The sequence below is a fragment of the Camponotus floridanus genome, unplaced genomic scaffold (genome assembly GCF_003227725.1).
Source record: "Camponotus floridanus strain SB8 unplaced genomic scaffold, Cflo_v7.5 scaffold2, whole genome shotgun sequence".
NCBI lineage: Eukaryota > Metazoa > Arthropoda > Insecta > Hymenoptera > Formicidae > Camponotus > Camponotus floridanus.
In genome coordinates, this window is record NW_020229325.1 from 7,174,148 (window position 1) to 7,188,964 (window position 14,817).

At 36.6% G+C, this 14,817-nt stretch overlaps 4 protein-coding genes across 6 annotated transcripts; 3 read left to right on the forward strand and 1 right to left on the reverse strand.

Moving 5' to 3' along the window:
* Positions 1–468: 468 nt before the first annotated feature.
* Positions 469–1,370, forward strand: LOC105249097 (transmembrane protein 186). Its single transcript, XM_011254316.3, has 2 exons — positions 469–916; positions 999–1,370. Exons 1-2 carry the CDS (start codon positions 604–606, stop codon positions 1,301–1,303), a joined length of 618 nt encoding a protein of 205 aa, XP_011252618.1. The 5' UTR covers positions 469–603; the 3' UTR covers positions 1,304–1,370.
* On the reverse strand, positions 1,324–2,610 carry LOC105249098 (28S ribosomal protein S7, mitochondrial). Its single transcript, XM_011254319.3, has 5 exons — positions 2,444–2,610; positions 2,124–2,309; positions 1,811–2,045; positions 1,599–1,736; positions 1,324–1,511 (listed from the first exon to the last, which is right to left on the reverse strand). The coding sequence occupies exons 1-5, from the start codon at positions 2,503–2,505 to the stop codon at positions 1,428–1,430; spliced, it is 705 nt and encodes a 234-aa protein (XP_011252621.1). The 5' UTR covers positions 2,506–2,610; the 3' UTR covers positions 1,324–1,427.
* Positions 2,611–2,899: 289 nt separating this feature from the next.
* Positions 2,900–6,168, forward strand: LOC105249095 (dual specificity mitogen-activated protein kinase kinase 4). The gene is made up of 9 exons (XM_011254310.3): positions 2,900–3,295; positions 3,432–3,503; positions 3,612–3,729; positions 3,911–4,006; positions 4,078–4,255; positions 4,331–4,450; positions 4,527–4,826; positions 4,923–5,149; positions 5,234–6,168. The coding sequence occupies exons 1-9, from the start codon at positions 3,253–3,255 to the stop codon at positions 5,397–5,399; spliced, it is 1,320 nt and encodes a 439-aa protein (XP_011252612.1). The 5' UTR covers positions 2,900–3,252; the 3' UTR covers positions 5,400–6,168.
* Positions 6,169–10,372: 4,204 nt separating this feature from the next.
* Positions 10,373–13,923, forward strand: LOC105249094 (forkhead box protein J1-A). 3 transcript variants are annotated; one of them, XM_011254306.3, is made up of 4 exons: positions 10,373–10,823; positions 11,497–11,812; positions 11,992–12,170; positions 12,314–13,923. In XM_011254306.3, the coding sequence occupies exons 2-4, from the start codon at positions 11,545–11,547 to the stop codon at positions 12,791–12,793; spliced, it is 927 nt and encodes a 308-aa protein (XP_011252608.1). In that variant the 5' UTR covers positions 10,373–10,823; positions 11,497–11,544; the 3' UTR covers positions 12,794–13,923. The 3 variants fall into 3 exon arrangements, with proteins under 3 accessions (XP_011252608.1, XP_011252609.1, XP_011252611.1); XM_011254307.3 differs by having other exon boundaries at positions 10,373–10,716; XM_011254309.3 differs by lacking the exon at positions 10,373–10,823 and adding an exon at positions 10,879–11,309.
* Positions 13,924–14,817: the final 894 nt, after the last annotated feature.

Below are 14,817 nucleotides of genomic sequence, written 5' to 3' on the forward strand. Positions count from 1 at the left end.
TTTCAACGAGGAAAGCAACCGAGAAAATCGGTCGATCGATCAAATTGTTTCAAGCGCGATTTGCACTTTTCTCCGCGTTTAAAATGAGATTGATCTATTCAAATTTAAAAAGAAACAAAGTGTAGGAAGTGGACTTGTACTACATTCATTTTATATCTAAAATGAGATAGATGTAGACTAGATAATATAAAGAAAAGAAAGACACGAGTGCAATTAAAATTTTGCGGCAGAGTTGACGTCTGATTTAATTAAAATAATGTGCTGCATTTGTCATCTAATTTCCCATACAAAGGGAAAATAAAAAGAAAAAATATGTTTACAATGATGACAGTTTGCACTGTACATGTGTTCCTTTTAATTCTTACACTTTGTCTTTTTTTCGAAATATACTCCAAATAAATATTTGTATTTTATTTTGATAATAAATACGATATAATTTTGAGAAAAATAAACCTTATGCGCAAAGTTCATTTTGTCTCTTCCAGTTGCAGCAGATGGTCTCATCGATTTCATTTTTGCCTCGTGTTTACTATAACCTCGCTGATGATCTTAGTCAACCTAACCTGCTTTTACAATTTATAGTTATAATATAACTCCTGTCACATGTATCTTCGACTTTTGACAAATCTTTGCGAGCGATCCTTATATCGCGCTTCGAGTAATGTCGGACTCCGGTTCAACAGATCGTGCCACGCTGCGAATAAAAACGAGGAAAAACAAGAGGCGAAAATTGTCTCGACAAGGTTTCCCGATTACAAAGTAATCTATATCTTTCCTTACATCAGATACATCAGTGCCATAAATAAAGTAAAATTTCAATTGACTGTGCTCACTGCAACGGCTGTGCCTGTGATAGCTGGACTTTACTCGACCAATATCATGTCGCTGGAAATGGCCATTTCATCGATAGCAAGCGGCAAGTTCTTGTAAAGATAAATTACCTTTCGAAGCACCTAATTCGTGTCTGGTAAATAAATGCAGTCTTATTTTGTCCACAGGTGTTTCAACAACAATATGGATACACAGTCTTGGAATTTTCTGCAATAATCTCATAGGATATGTATATATAAACTTGGATAAACGAAAAGTAATATTATCTTACGTAGACTACTGGGGGAAGAGAATAGACATGGAGACCACTATCAATGAAATTATTCCCATGTCGGACAATGCCATCGGTATCACCAATTATCTGTACAGGGAAATACTATTCACTTCACAAAAACAAAAGTTGAAGATAAATATGAAGCTCGGACGAATATTCGATATGGACACATTTAAATATACTCTAGGAACAGATTAAAGTTTAAATATATTCCATTCACATGTATATGTGTAAATATACCGTATATAAAATCACATCAATTCAACATTAGTATATTTTAAAATTATTTTATTTTTAAGCAGAACCTATGTTTTTTTATTACTTATTTTAACCATCTGAAGTGCGCATAAGCTCGATTGGCCTGGCATTTTTTGTGTAATTCTTCCTTCCATTTAACTGCTCGACCCTGAAATAAAAAACGTGTCGTTGTAACATACATCTTATAAATGATATAAAAATAAATTTATATTTCAAGTTGATAAAATTTATAAACCTGATTCTGAGAAGCTGATACCAATTCTTTAGCTAACATATTGTAAAATCTTTCCTCATCATCTTTCTCTTTTGCTGCTTCGATTAACCATTTCATGGATTTGTGCTGTGCCCGTACAGGTGAAATTGGAACAGGAATCTGAGACAAAAAATTGATTTTAGTCACAATATCTATTAATTTGATAACTGAATAACTTTGTAATAAGTTGTTACCTTATACATAATCCCTCCTTTCCTACAATTTATCAATTGTAAAACAGGCGTGCAATTGTCAACAGCATAATGAAAAACCACAAATGGATCCAATTCAATATTATCTTTCTCCTCGTTTGTTTTTGCTTTGTGGTAACGTTGTAATTGTATTCTTTTGATTTCTTCAAAAGATTTGGTCACCAATGTCCTTGCTAATTTCCTATCCCCATTTCTCATAATAGTATTGATAAATTTCCTAAATGCAGTTGGGACATAAATTGTTAAACCAATGCGAAAAGAATTTGCGATACAATAGAGCGGAAGAATTTCTTACAAGACTCTAGCATCATAAAACTCTGAACACGTGTCAGTGATTTGTGCTGGTTTCACCTGTTGGTGAGCAATATTCATCGCCTCCTCGCTTCGAAACAGAGCTTCCTGCTCATCTTTTCTATATATTGGTTCAACATAATGAGATGGAAAGACACTATATTCTCTTCTAAAACTTGTAAGATTACATCTGAAAAGTGTATAAGTGAATAAGAAATACATTCACCAAATATATTTGTATGATAGCAATTGTGTAAGACATTTATCAAAAAACTGTGAGATGTTGCAGGTTCAATGGTAGTTGTTTATACGAATCTTTCTCACCTCTTGAATCCATAATTTAACAAATTTGTAATTGACACAGCAGATAAACGTAAATTAACCATTTCCGCTTCTTTGGTTTTTTAATCTTCACTGTTTCTGTTTTGATCACAAGTCGGAGAACATACTGACCAAGAGATAAAAGAGGCAAAGATTTTGATTCAATCGAAAAGCATTCCACTGGACAAGTAGGTTCATGCAAATCGACCATTAGTCCCGATCCACAATAAATAATTTAAGCCCTAAGCCTTAAGAAATTGACCAATCCCAAGCGAATATTCTCTTCATACTTGACTGTGATTGGTCAATCTCTTAAGGCTTAAATTACCTATTGTAGATACGACCTAAGAAATTGACCAATCACATTCGGGTATTCTCTTCATACTTGACTGTGATTGGTCAATCTCTTAAGGTTTAAATTACCCATTGTAGACTCGGCTTTAGCCTTCCGTATCCATGCTACGCGAGATCCGCCGTATTGTACTGTATACCTTGTGCACGGTCGTACTCGTCGAGTAGCCAAATGTTCGCGACGAACGAGTTTACGTTAACGTTTCGCGGTAATTAACGGGAAGGAGAGGAGGTTAACGCAACTTGGCGACTCGTTATCGACTCGAAGAGAGAGAGAGAAAGAGAGAAGGAGAGACAAGATTCCTCGTCCGCATCTGCACAAGAGATCCCACAAATGGTGCGACTGCCATGTAACGTCAGGTTGTTGAGATCTTGCGAGGAGAGGATCTTCTAGGAAGGGAAGAGAGCTCCTTTCACGAGGCGGTTTCGCGCTGTTGAGAGCAGAACTCGCGGGATCCAGAATGGCGGAGAACCAGGCAAACTCATCGGGACAAGTCGGCCAAGGTAATCGCGCGTTGCCGTTAACTCTCGCCACGCGACGTCGGCCTAACCACCATGGAAAACCTAACCTAACCATGGTGGCATCGTCCCGCGATCTCGTCGTCCTCTCCGGTTGCCAACTAATCCAATTGCGTTGCAGGTTCTGGCAGATCTTTCAACTTTCCACGAATGGATTTTCGAACGAACAACGATGTCCAGAACGAGATGTCGGGTACGTGCGAAGCTGAAGCGAGATCTATTAAAATGACAGTGATGTTTGCGAAATAACAATAACGATGAGCAAGATTACTTTCGAGTTCGATAATTCTTTCCGTTACAGAGAGGCGAAGACAGCTGAAACTTAGTTTTCAAACACAGGGCAATAATTTGTCGTTTGCCAATTCCACAAATTCCTCATTGTCGAATTCAACGGGAGCCACAGCACAATGTCCACCAATGTGAGGTTTTAACGAGCAAGATTATAAATATCTATAATCTTAAATAATTATAATTTAATAAATAATAATTTAATTTTATATAAATAATTATAATTATAATTATAATTTAGTTTTATAAATATTTATCTTATCGTTTCTGTGTAATAAGATTGCTCTATGCTTTTTCATTCGCAACAAACAGATCCTCTCGTCCAAGCCTGCCTTTATCTCTACCTAAGCTGCCAGCTCGACCTCGCAATATAATACAGCAGCAAGAGTTTCTTCCTGATAAGGCAAGGTATAGAATTAATAAAAAAAATAAACAAAATATACATCTTTTGAGGTAAATTACAATAAAGTTTATTGTAGAGACAAACTGCGAATGTGCCAGTCTATGCAAAGTACCGGTAAATTGCAATTATCTTCAGACATGGTTTATGATTTTACAAGCGAAGATCTTCAGGATCTTGGAGAAATAGGACGAGGGGGATTTGGAACTGTAAATAAGATGATTCATAGGATAAGCAATACTGTTATGGCTGTGAAGGTAAATTGACGGTACAATTTTTATTCTGCTGATATTGTACACTGGAATTCTTTAAAGTAACAAATTATATCTCAGAGAATTCGTTCTACCGTGGATGAAAGAGAACAAAAGCAATTATTAATGGACTTGGAAGTTGTGATGAAGTCAAATGAGTGTCCATGTATCGTGCAATTTTATGGAGCTTTATTTAAAGAGGTATATAATTCGATGATATCACTCGTGAAAATGACAAAAACAATTGCATTATCTTATCTTATCATTCTACACACAGGGAGATTGTTGGATTTGCATGGAACTTATGGATACGTCATTAGATAAGTTTTACAAGTTCATCTATGAGAGATTAAATGAAAGGATACCAGAATGTATTCTAGGCAAAATTACAGTGGCTACTGTAAAAGCATTAAATTACCTCAAGGAGAAACTAAGAATAATTCACAGAGATGTGAAACCTAGTAATATTTTGTTGGATCGAGGAGGTAATATAAAATTGTGCGACTTTGGTATATCTGGTCAACTCGTAGATTCAATCGCAAGGACCCGGGACGCTGGTTGTAGACCGTATATGGCTGTAAGTTTATTATAGTTATTGAAATTGATAATGCTGAGATATGTAGCGATCGTTGAATTATTGATACCTCATAATATCGTGACAATTATTATTCAGCCGGAAAGGATAGATCCGCAACGTGCGCGTGGTTACGATGTGAGAAGCGACGTATGGTCGTTGGGTATCACGCTGATGGAAGTTGCCACAGGGTACTTTCCATATCCGAAATGGAACTCTGTCTTTGAACAGCTCTATCAAGTGGTACAAGGTGATCCACCGCGACTTTCTCCTAATGAGAACGGAAATCACTTCACTATGGACTTTGTGAATTTTGTGAATACGTGGTAGGATCATTACTCGTTTAATCATTAAAAATATTTTGAATTTGATTGGAATTAAAATTATTCACATCTTTTCTTCTGTTAAAGTTTAATTAAGGAAGAGACGCAGCGACCCAAGTACAATAAATTGCTGGAACATCCGTTCATCAGACGAGCGGAGGAAGCAATGATCGACGTTGCGGCTTACATTAGCGGAATTTTGGACAATATGGCTAATAACGGAGTGACGCCATTCACTACGAATCAACCTTAAGAATTGGCAAGAGCGACGATAACGAGAGTGCGTCATCGCATCATAGTACCGCGGTTTTTCTCCTCAGACTCTCACTCTTTGAATATGAACGGTATTATCGCGCATTCCAACGATTTAACGTAGGTAGCGAAATCGACGACCGTTCTCGCCATCGTATATCGTCGTCTCGCTCTTAAAATTGTACTCTTATGGACTCAAAACGGTCATGCGATAGAGAACGCGTAGAGATGTGTATTGAAACAAGCTGGCGAGTTTCGTTAAATATTGAATGATGGCGCATACATTGTCTTTTTCTCCTGTTGCGTCATCTTTATTTCATTATCTTTTTCTCTCTCTCTTACTCGCATTCAATATAACTTTAAATATCGCGTCCCGAAAAGATTCTCCTCTTCGAGTTTTATAATTCTCGATAACGGCGTGACGCTAAATGATAAATTTTCAGCAAATCATATGTATGCGTAAGGTATTTGTATATATACACATGTATATGCATATGTATATGTATATATGTATATATATATATATATATGTATAATTATATCTTGCCTTGTATAATAAATCTTGATTTCCACGATTTTTTTAAGCAGCGTTACAGGAGCGAAAGATACTCTAGGCGAATTATTCTAGCCAAATTGATATCGATGATCATCCGGGTATCGACCGTTTTTTGATGATTTTCTTAGGACAGGTTTAAATACGAGTATCTCAAATGTTAGGAGTGCTGTAATGTAATGGAAATAAATCATTGACACTCACAGAGCGAAAAACATTTTGACGTTTTTTTTCTTCCCGCTTGTACACATATTGACATTGAACTTTGCGCGTACATCGGGTGCACGCTTTGGTGATTCTTCTTATGACTAACCGACGGTTCCCTTATCTCTCGCGGTAATTCATATATCGACGAGTTTTAAAAGCTGCGGGTCCAGGTGCATTTTGCTCGATTACGAATGTTGGAACATTTTTTTGCCAACATTTTTATCAAATTTCCATCTTGTGTGTTTCTATAATAAAAACATTTTCATTATAATCTCTAAAACAATTTAGGGAGAAAAAGAGTCGCATTCGAGATGTCAACTTGCAACTTTTTCGCGAAATTTTTGCATACAATAATAAAAATTCGATACTTTTATATTTTTGACGGCGCTTATATATGAATATTATAATATTTGCAAAGTATTGTAATATTTATGTTAGTCGATTAAACTATCTCGTCGCATTTTTTGCACAAGAGCAAACTTGGCAAGAACAAATTATAGCTATAATCGATAATCCTGGGGGCGGTCGCGCACCTGTCGTAGTGGTACCGTTTGAACAGGTAAGAAGATGGCGGTACAATGGTGGTTGACGGTACTGATGGTGCTTTGCAGCGATAGTCGTTAGTTCTAGCAGAACCATCAACGCGATTAATGATTAATTTTGCTGTGTAAAACGTTCTCGAGTTTCGCAAAGTATAATGATTAAAATCGTTTATAAAATTCAAATTAATTGAAGAAAAGTGTCTTACAATTAATTTTTGATCATCCCTCGTGTGTGCTAATGATAAACATTTCTAATTTGAAAAGTACATGGAATACTCGCGAGAATTGATTTTATGGACAAAAAATAGATTAGCAGTACATTAATAATAATAATATCATCAAAATGATACAAAGATCATCTACTGCTTATCAATTATTTTTTATCTTCATTAAAGATAATTAACGATTATATACAAGTGTATGTTAAATACGAATTTGGGTGATTTCGGTGAGTACCGATAATTTATGTTTTTTCGAATTATTTTTAAGCGTATGTATGGTCGCAAAATACATCTAGCACGATAAATTATATCGTAATCTTTCAACAAATTGTTTTAACATAAAATTAAAATACAAGTGAAAAATTTGAAAACACCAACACTTAAAAATCGAAGAGAGAAAGAGAGAGAATTTTGACGTAAAAAATTTAAGATAATACTGAAAATATATTTTGCAATGATATAATAATTCTTTTTTTTTGTAACGGCAATATCATTGATTATTCTTTTACTTTCTTTGCTTATTCTGCATCTTTGATGCCAAAAGAAATGCTCGATCATAAAGGTCCCACATGAACGTCATTATCGCCGTCAATCGCGACGATGTAGATTATGTCTGATGCTACTGTGCTGCTGCTGCACTCGTTGAAATCAATTCTCTTGAATATTTGATGAACCTCCGAGCGCCTCCGCCCTCCCGGAACTCTGACTCGCGTCGGAGTCTATATCCGTAACTGCTGCGTATATATTATCCGTTCTTTTAAATTGTCCATTGAAATATGTCCACATCATTGCTACCGCGATGACCTGTTACTATTTCCCAAGAGGACACGCTACCAGACTCAACCAACTTTTGTATTTCTCAAGGAGACATCCCCCGTCTGTACTTGTGACTATTATATCGCGCATCGTGATATTATTTTCTATTTTAACATTACGAGATGCCATACTCGTACAAAGTAAGAGAATCGTCAGATGATTGTATTAAACGTGGATTCAAGCAAATAAAAATTCTCATCCTACGAGAAAATCTTCAAATGCAAATACCAATCAAATATAATAGAATATTAGAACGATTATATAAATGTACTCTATTTTATTCCTTGTTCTATGTATATGGACTGTCTATTTTTAAAAAATTCATTGCTTTATACATTACATTCATTTATATAATTGTAGGCATAATCGAACGCAAAGCGCGCGACGATGAAAGTACATCGTCTTATAATAATGTGGAAATCGATTCTCAAATACAGACAGTCCAGTAGTATACTACTGGTCCCATTACGTCCTTTTATATGGCGCATAATGTCACGTTGTTGCACGTGATACGTCGCTTTAGCGAGCGAACAGGCAAGGTAAACGCGCAACGAAAGCGTGATAGTGACTCACAACCTGACGCGCAGGGAAAAAGGCGGCAGGTGCTGCTGGATATTGCTGATACTGGCTGCTGCTGTTTCTGCTGCTGCTGCTGCTACCATCGTCGTCGGGGTAGCCAGCCAGCCGGCAGGGCCGACAGGGGAACGGATGTTCCCAGGAGATTATTGATCGTCCACCACGCAGATACTTTCACTGACGACGATCACTGTAGGAGATCCTTGGCGATGGCGTCCGTCCAAATTCTTTTCCCAATGTTGTCTTTTAAATCGCACCAGTTCCTGCGTGTGAAAATTCTTTTAAAAATTTAAGACAAAATGTCTCCGAGTCGCGCTGATATATGTTTATAAAATAAATTTAATTAATTAAATAATACGGAGAGAGAAATATGTGCACGTGTTACGTCAGATAAAGTATTATGATAAAATTAATTATATTGTATAATTCCACAAGTAGAAAAGGAAAATCTTATGTATATATTATTATAAGAATAAATTTGATGTAACGTAATATTTTCATACTTGCACTAATAATAAAACTGAGTTATTTTGATATTTATGTGTTTGAAGCTATATCAACTGAAAACGATTAAATGATTCATTTAAAGTTTCAACAAAAGTTGCAGGTATATCATTTTATAGCTATATCGCTAATAATGTTTCCAAACAATAATTATTACTTTTCCTTGTTTTGTTTAAAACAACATCAATTGAACATCAATTTATATATATAAAATAGTAATATATGAATGATATGCATTATAATGCAATATATATATATATATATATATATTGCATTATAATGCATATCATTCATATATTACTATTTTATATATATAAATTGATGTTCAATTGATTTAAAAGAAATTATTTAAGCGTCCGATATACATATATATATATATATATATATATATATATATATATATATATATGTATATCGGACGCTTAAATAATTTCTTTTAAAAGTATATATTATTATATAAAAAAGTATTATATAGTAAAATCAATATTTATATTTTGCATCACAATATATCGCTAGAATTGCAGTTTTTCCGAGACACAAGACACTCTTTCCATATTTTCGCCCTCCCGAGTATCTTGCCTAAAACGAATTTTACGACATCAATCTTATGTAATCGATTCGCTAAAAAATAATTCAGGAATCAAATAATCATTTCGAGGTATCTTGAGACATGTTCAATAGCAAACTCGCGAGGCACGACGTAGTTATTATGTAGCTTAGTGAAAAATTCATCGCATCTTAATCGAACGCTCCAATTCCCTTGAAAATCCTGCTTTTATCACAGACAGTTTCTCTCATACAAGATAATTTTTTTCACATCAAAAAGACATTCATCCCTTCTTTGTCGGAGGAGGGTCAATTTTTCGTAGAACGCCCAAAAGTGTCTCCATATCGCATGCGACATTAGCCTTTGTCTGTGTTAATTCATAGCGGACGAATCTCGTGCTCTAACGATCCCGTACGAGCGTCGACCAATGATCATGGAGGTCCGGGGGTGAATCTCGCACGCCATGCTCTCGTCCCGGTCGAATGGCCGTGGCTCTTACCCCTCTCTCTCGTATGCCAGTTTATCGTAACTGGCGGTCGCTGCCTCCCCCCGATTCGATCAATGGAGGCACCTGTACCAAGACGACTATGTCTGTCCACCCCCGCCTATGACGCAGCCTGGACGAAACACTCGTATCATCACACCGCCTTCTTCAGATTGTCTTTGGTGAAACGAAATATTCTCGTAGAATAATTCACATTTGGGTTTCGGTAATTCTGAAAATTTCTGAAATCAATTATATCTTTGTCAGAAAAAAATGAATTATGTAACTTTATTTTTATCTGGTATTCAAACATTTTTTAAATGCTTACCTATCAGTATATGAATAAATAGAAAATTGTTGCAAATTTTCCATTAAAATAAATATGTATCTGTCTCTCTCTCTTTCTTTAGTTAAGGAAATTATTTAACATATTCGAGTTAAAATATAATTAGCTCGAATAGTTAATTCAAGGTCAAACGATAAATAGATATGTATAAATGTGATGACGTATTCGTTTAGTTTTGTTTAAAAATAAAAATATCTTCTATTGAAGAAAATCAACTTCCTGGAGAGAGGCTGTTTAAATAGAATATTATGTAATCAACGTATTATATAATTCAATTAATACGTCATCTCTTATCGTCACACATTGTCCGCGGTATGAAATATTTCAACGTCGACTTTACTTGTACTCGCCATGGTCAGAATTACAAGGGTGAACTCCCCTGTTAGTTTCAGTTAGGAGAGGGTCGACGAAAAGGAAAGAGGGTCGTCCGACCGACGCGTGTGCATGGTCCACCTGTGCAAAAGGGAACCCAGCACCTGTCACCGCACACGCGTACCTCCGTCAGGTCGCTAGAATAAGCAGGTAGACACAGGCGCGTTCCACCCCTTGCTACCACCAGTCTAACTCGTCCGACCGTACCGTGTACACGCACGCGTCTCAATCGCTTATTTTAGTGCATACTTATATACGTATGTATCTTACCTATTCAGGAATATTGTGTAATAATTTTTCACTCCATTCAATATTTTTCGGAAATTTTATAAATTTTTATCGAAACTCTTCTCTCTTTCCTCCTGTGTACCGGAGAATTGTAATCGATGTTCCGTCTCTCTTTCCACGTACAAATGTCGACGGATGACGCATCATTGAAAAGTGCATTTTCCTTGTAAAAAAAATAACGTGTTTTTGTTGAAAATTTTTGTAAATCGTTAAACGTACATCATGTTGATAACATAATATTAACGCGTGAGGTCAAAGAAAGAAAAAAAAAAAACTTTTTTCGCGCCAAGTGATATGCCATCTTTATCGTGACGTCAGGAGACATTTCAGTGAATCACACGAGTTCAAAGTATTGCATGGACGATTCCGAGAACTACACAATCAGAATTCAACATCAATTGGAGTTATATATAGCAAATCCTTTTGCGAGAGAAAAGTATTGAATGTGTGGAAAAGTGCGTTTTAAGTATCATTGCTGTCTCTCGAAAAACACCTGTCATTTGCGCACATTCATCATTCATCAACTCGCACATATCTAATTAAATAATTCAATCGAATGAAAACTTGTTAATTTTATGTGGACAATTGTGCGCGTTCTGAAAGGAATTCATACTAAACAAAAGTGACAACTGGCTTGCGTAGGTGCTACATTGCGCTGGCATACTCAGGTGATGAGAGACGGATCTAAAAATGAGGATAGAACTGGCGGAAGTTGAAATATCGACGGAGGAGGAGTACTTGCCCGCTGCCGCCGCCGTCGCAGTGGACAACAGCAGTATGGACAGTAGCACGGACGATTACGACGGAGTCGAGGCCGAATTGACGAGCCTCTCCTGGCTGCAATCGTTGGACATCACCAGCGCATCCGGCTTGCCGACGCCGCCTTGTTCGCCATCGCCCCCGCCGGTCGTCCGTCAACCCCCGAAGAAACTGTCGCCTTTGGTCAAGGCCGAATTGGGTAATCATTAGAATAATCTAAAAAAGTGCAAGAATTAATCGAAAACGAGAAAAAATGGACTATTATTATATATAATTAGAATCAGTTATGTACAATTGAAATGAATATAAAAATTATTAGACCTTGCAGAGAGTATATAAGACCGTGTATGGTATATAAGTTTTCTTCAATTTCATTAGATCTCGCGGAAAATGCCGTCAAGTATCGAACGGATCCCGATGCGAAGCCACCGTTCTCTTACGCCACCATCATTTGTCTCGCGATGCGCGCCAACAATAATAAGGTCTCCCTTTCCAACATTTACGCATGGATTCGAGAGAATTTCCTGTTTTACAAATACGCCGATCCAGCCTGGCAGGTAGAGGGAATTCCATCTTTCTTCCGGATTCATCCCTAAAATTAATGATATTATTTGAATATTATTATGTATTTGAACATATTATTTTTCTTTAAATATTCAGCGAAGAATGAGATTAATCTCTATCATTTTTATCGGAACAGAATTCGATTCGGCACAATCTGTCGCTGAACAAATGCTTTGTCAAACTGCCGCGTTCTAAGGACGAGCCAGGCAAGGGCGGTTTCTGGAAGCTGGATCTCGAAAGAATGGAGGAAAGCAAACGATCAAGACGTCGCTCCGCGATCTCGCAGCGAATTCGCAACTCCAAGAAGCAATCCTCATCCGCGGCAAACACGACGACAACGATAGCGGCAACGGTAACGGCGACGACGACAACGACGACGGCAACGACGACGCTCAACGCTCTTCAGAACAGCTGCTCGCCACCCACCAGCTGTTTATCCAGCACTCTGTACGAGACCCCGCCTAGTAGCGTGTCACCCCCGATTCCGGACAGCCTGTCGGAAGTACCGGAATCGACGCAGGTGAGCTTGAGCGAGGACGATTTCACGAGCTTGTTGATCGCCGGCTGGGACGAAAATAATCAATTGGAGCTCCTCGATCTCTTGGACACCCTCTAAACCAAGCCAAGGTGACTCTCTCGCAAACGCCTCTCAGGAATCATTGGCGAAACAAATGTTCTCGTCCCTCCATACGTCTCTCCCTCCGACTTCCCGTTCCATTCGATCGACGCGAATAACAACGTTCTCGGATCGATCTGAAACGATATCAATTTTTAATTTTGTCGGATTTCGCAATAACTTTTTTTTATTTTACAAACTACGATTGCGCGAAAAAACGATAAATTATTATTGTTAAGCAATCAGAACAAGACTATACAAAAGCAACGATTTCATTTATCGTATGCGTTAAAATCAGACAGTTAAGATCAGACATTAATCTCGTAATTAAAACGCGATTAATTTACGATGAAGCGTTGAGAAAAACAAGCACCGTTGAGGAAGAAACAGCAGAGAAAAGCAAACACATCTTATCTCTTCTTCCTTAACAGTGATTTAATATACGTAAAAATGAAACGTTGCGCGATTTTAGAGTGCCTAACGAGATTGTCTTAACACGCTGTCCGACCATATTAAACGTGTTATAATATAACGTGTGTAAGAACTCTGTTGTTGCCGAAGGTATGGCCGATAATATGGCAAAACATATTATAATCGATTCAAGTATTATTAGATTACGCCGTGAAATATTTGTTGTGATCGGCGACATGATGAGGAATATCAGTGCCTATTCGATAAATCATCATTTCATGAATTTTTATACACATGAAGCGACAAACGAAAAAATTCGTCGTTTCTAACAGTTTCACAATACACTAATACAATGATTCTCTCACGGAGAAAATATTGTAGTAAAAATTACAATATAATTTTGATCGTAATGCATATATATACATAACATATTAACATAAACTGTTTATGGGGCAGTGAAATCCAAAGTTGAAGTGTCTTTCTGAGAGAAAAGGGTAGCGTAAATTTATTTATTTATATATCTGTCTTTTTCTAATGAATGTATCAGTATGCGTGACTTTAATAATCTGAAATTGCATCATGCGTGTGTCAGAAAAGGACGAACAACCCAAGTTTCATGCTATCCTTTTCTCTCAGGAGGACACCCTCTCCCACTACCTTATAAGCAGTCTAACTTAATATTATATGTCTATGTATATATATTTTACAAAAAAGGATTGTAAAATTATTTAAATATTTTGCACAAACAAATACGTACTAATAATAATAGAACAAATGCATAATTTATAATTTTCACAGCAATAAATTCGTTATATTCGAACTTTTTACAATAAAAGAGAACATATGTTTCATATTATTTGTATTGTGAAATTTTCTCCGTGTACAGTATTTATTTTGACATTCATTTTTTCGCCATGTCTCCTCTATGGTTCGATCTTTTCCATTCTCTTAATTACATTGTCTTTCTTTATATCTCGATAATATTTCTCCACTGATGTTTCTCCTCGTCTTGAGAATAATTATTAAACTTCTCGCGGCGAAACGATTCACGCATCGTGCCTTTGAATAATTAGCGAATGTCCTTTATTAATTCGTATAAGCAGCGCGTCAATTTACATATGTACATACACGTATACATACATACATATATATGTATGTACGTATGTGTATGTATGTATGTATATATGTGTGCCAGATCGATCGATTAGCGCGCGATGCATACGATATTTTCTATCGTCGCGTTCAAATGACATTTACAATCGCAGTTTCTGCTCCCGCGATCTATATTTTTACCGCGTAATAAAAAAAAAGGATGTGTGTGTATATATGTATAACGCGCGGAAGAGATAAAGATCGTAATCTCGATTGCGAATCGACGAATCTTGCGATGTATGTACATACATACGGTGGGCGGAACATACGTACTACACCGCGGCTTCTATTTTATTATCCCCCCTTCCCTATGTCGCGTATGTCTCTCTCGACGATTTTAGAAATTATTATTAATCATTATTAGTATATATATATATATAATAATATCGTGATTATACGGCGATATTACGGTGTTATTTCGTTGTATGGAACCGTAGTAGACGAAGCGTAGAGATATGCGT

Excerpts from the sequence above, each read along its gene's own strand:
- LOC105249097 (XM_011254316.3), top strand. The coding sequence starts at position 604 with ATGTATCTTCGACTTTTGACAAATCTTTGCGAGCGATCCTTATATCGC. Across the intron at positions 917-998 it reads CATTTCATCGATAGCAAGCG|GTGTTTCAACAACAATATGG; the intron begins GCAAGTTCTTGT and ends TTTTGTCCACAG.
- LOC105249094 (XM_011254306.3), top strand. The coding sequence starts at position 11,545 with ATGAGGATAGAACTGGCGGAAGTTGAAATATCGACGGAGGAGGAGTAC. Across the intron at positions 11,813-11,991 it reads TTTGGTCAAGGCCGAATTGG|ATCTCGCGGAAAATGCCGTC; the intron begins GTAATCATTAGA and ends CAATTTCATTAG. Across the intron at positions 12,171-12,313 it reads ACGCCGATCCAGCCTGGCAG|AATTCGATTCGGCACAATCT; the intron begins GTAGAGGGAATT and ends TTATCGGAACAG.
- LOC105249095 (XM_011254310.3), top strand. The coding sequence starts at position 3,253 with ATGGCGGAGAACCAGGCAAACTCATCGGGACAAGTCGGCCAAG. Across the intron at positions 4,256-4,330 it reads ATACTGTTATGGCTGTGAAG|AGAATTCGTTCTACCGTGGA; the intron begins GTAAATTGACGG and ends ATTATATCTCAG. Across the intron at positions 4,827-4,922 it reads GTTGTAGACCGTATATGGCT|CCGGAAAGGATAGATCCGCA; the intron begins GTAAGTTTATTA and ends ATTATTATTCAG.
- LOC105249098 (XM_011254319.3), bottom strand. The coding sequence starts at position 2,505 with ATGGTTAATTTACGTTTATCTGCTGTGTCAATTACAAATTTGTTAAAT. Across the intron at positions 2,310-2,443 it reads TTAAATTATGGATTCAAGAG|ATGTAATCTTACAAGTTTTA; the intron begins GTGAGAAAGATT and ends TACACTTTTCAG. Across the intron at positions 2,046-2,123 it reads TTTTATGATGCTAGAGTCTT|GAAATTTATCAATACTATTA; the intron begins GTAAGAAATTCT and ends AACTGCATTTAG.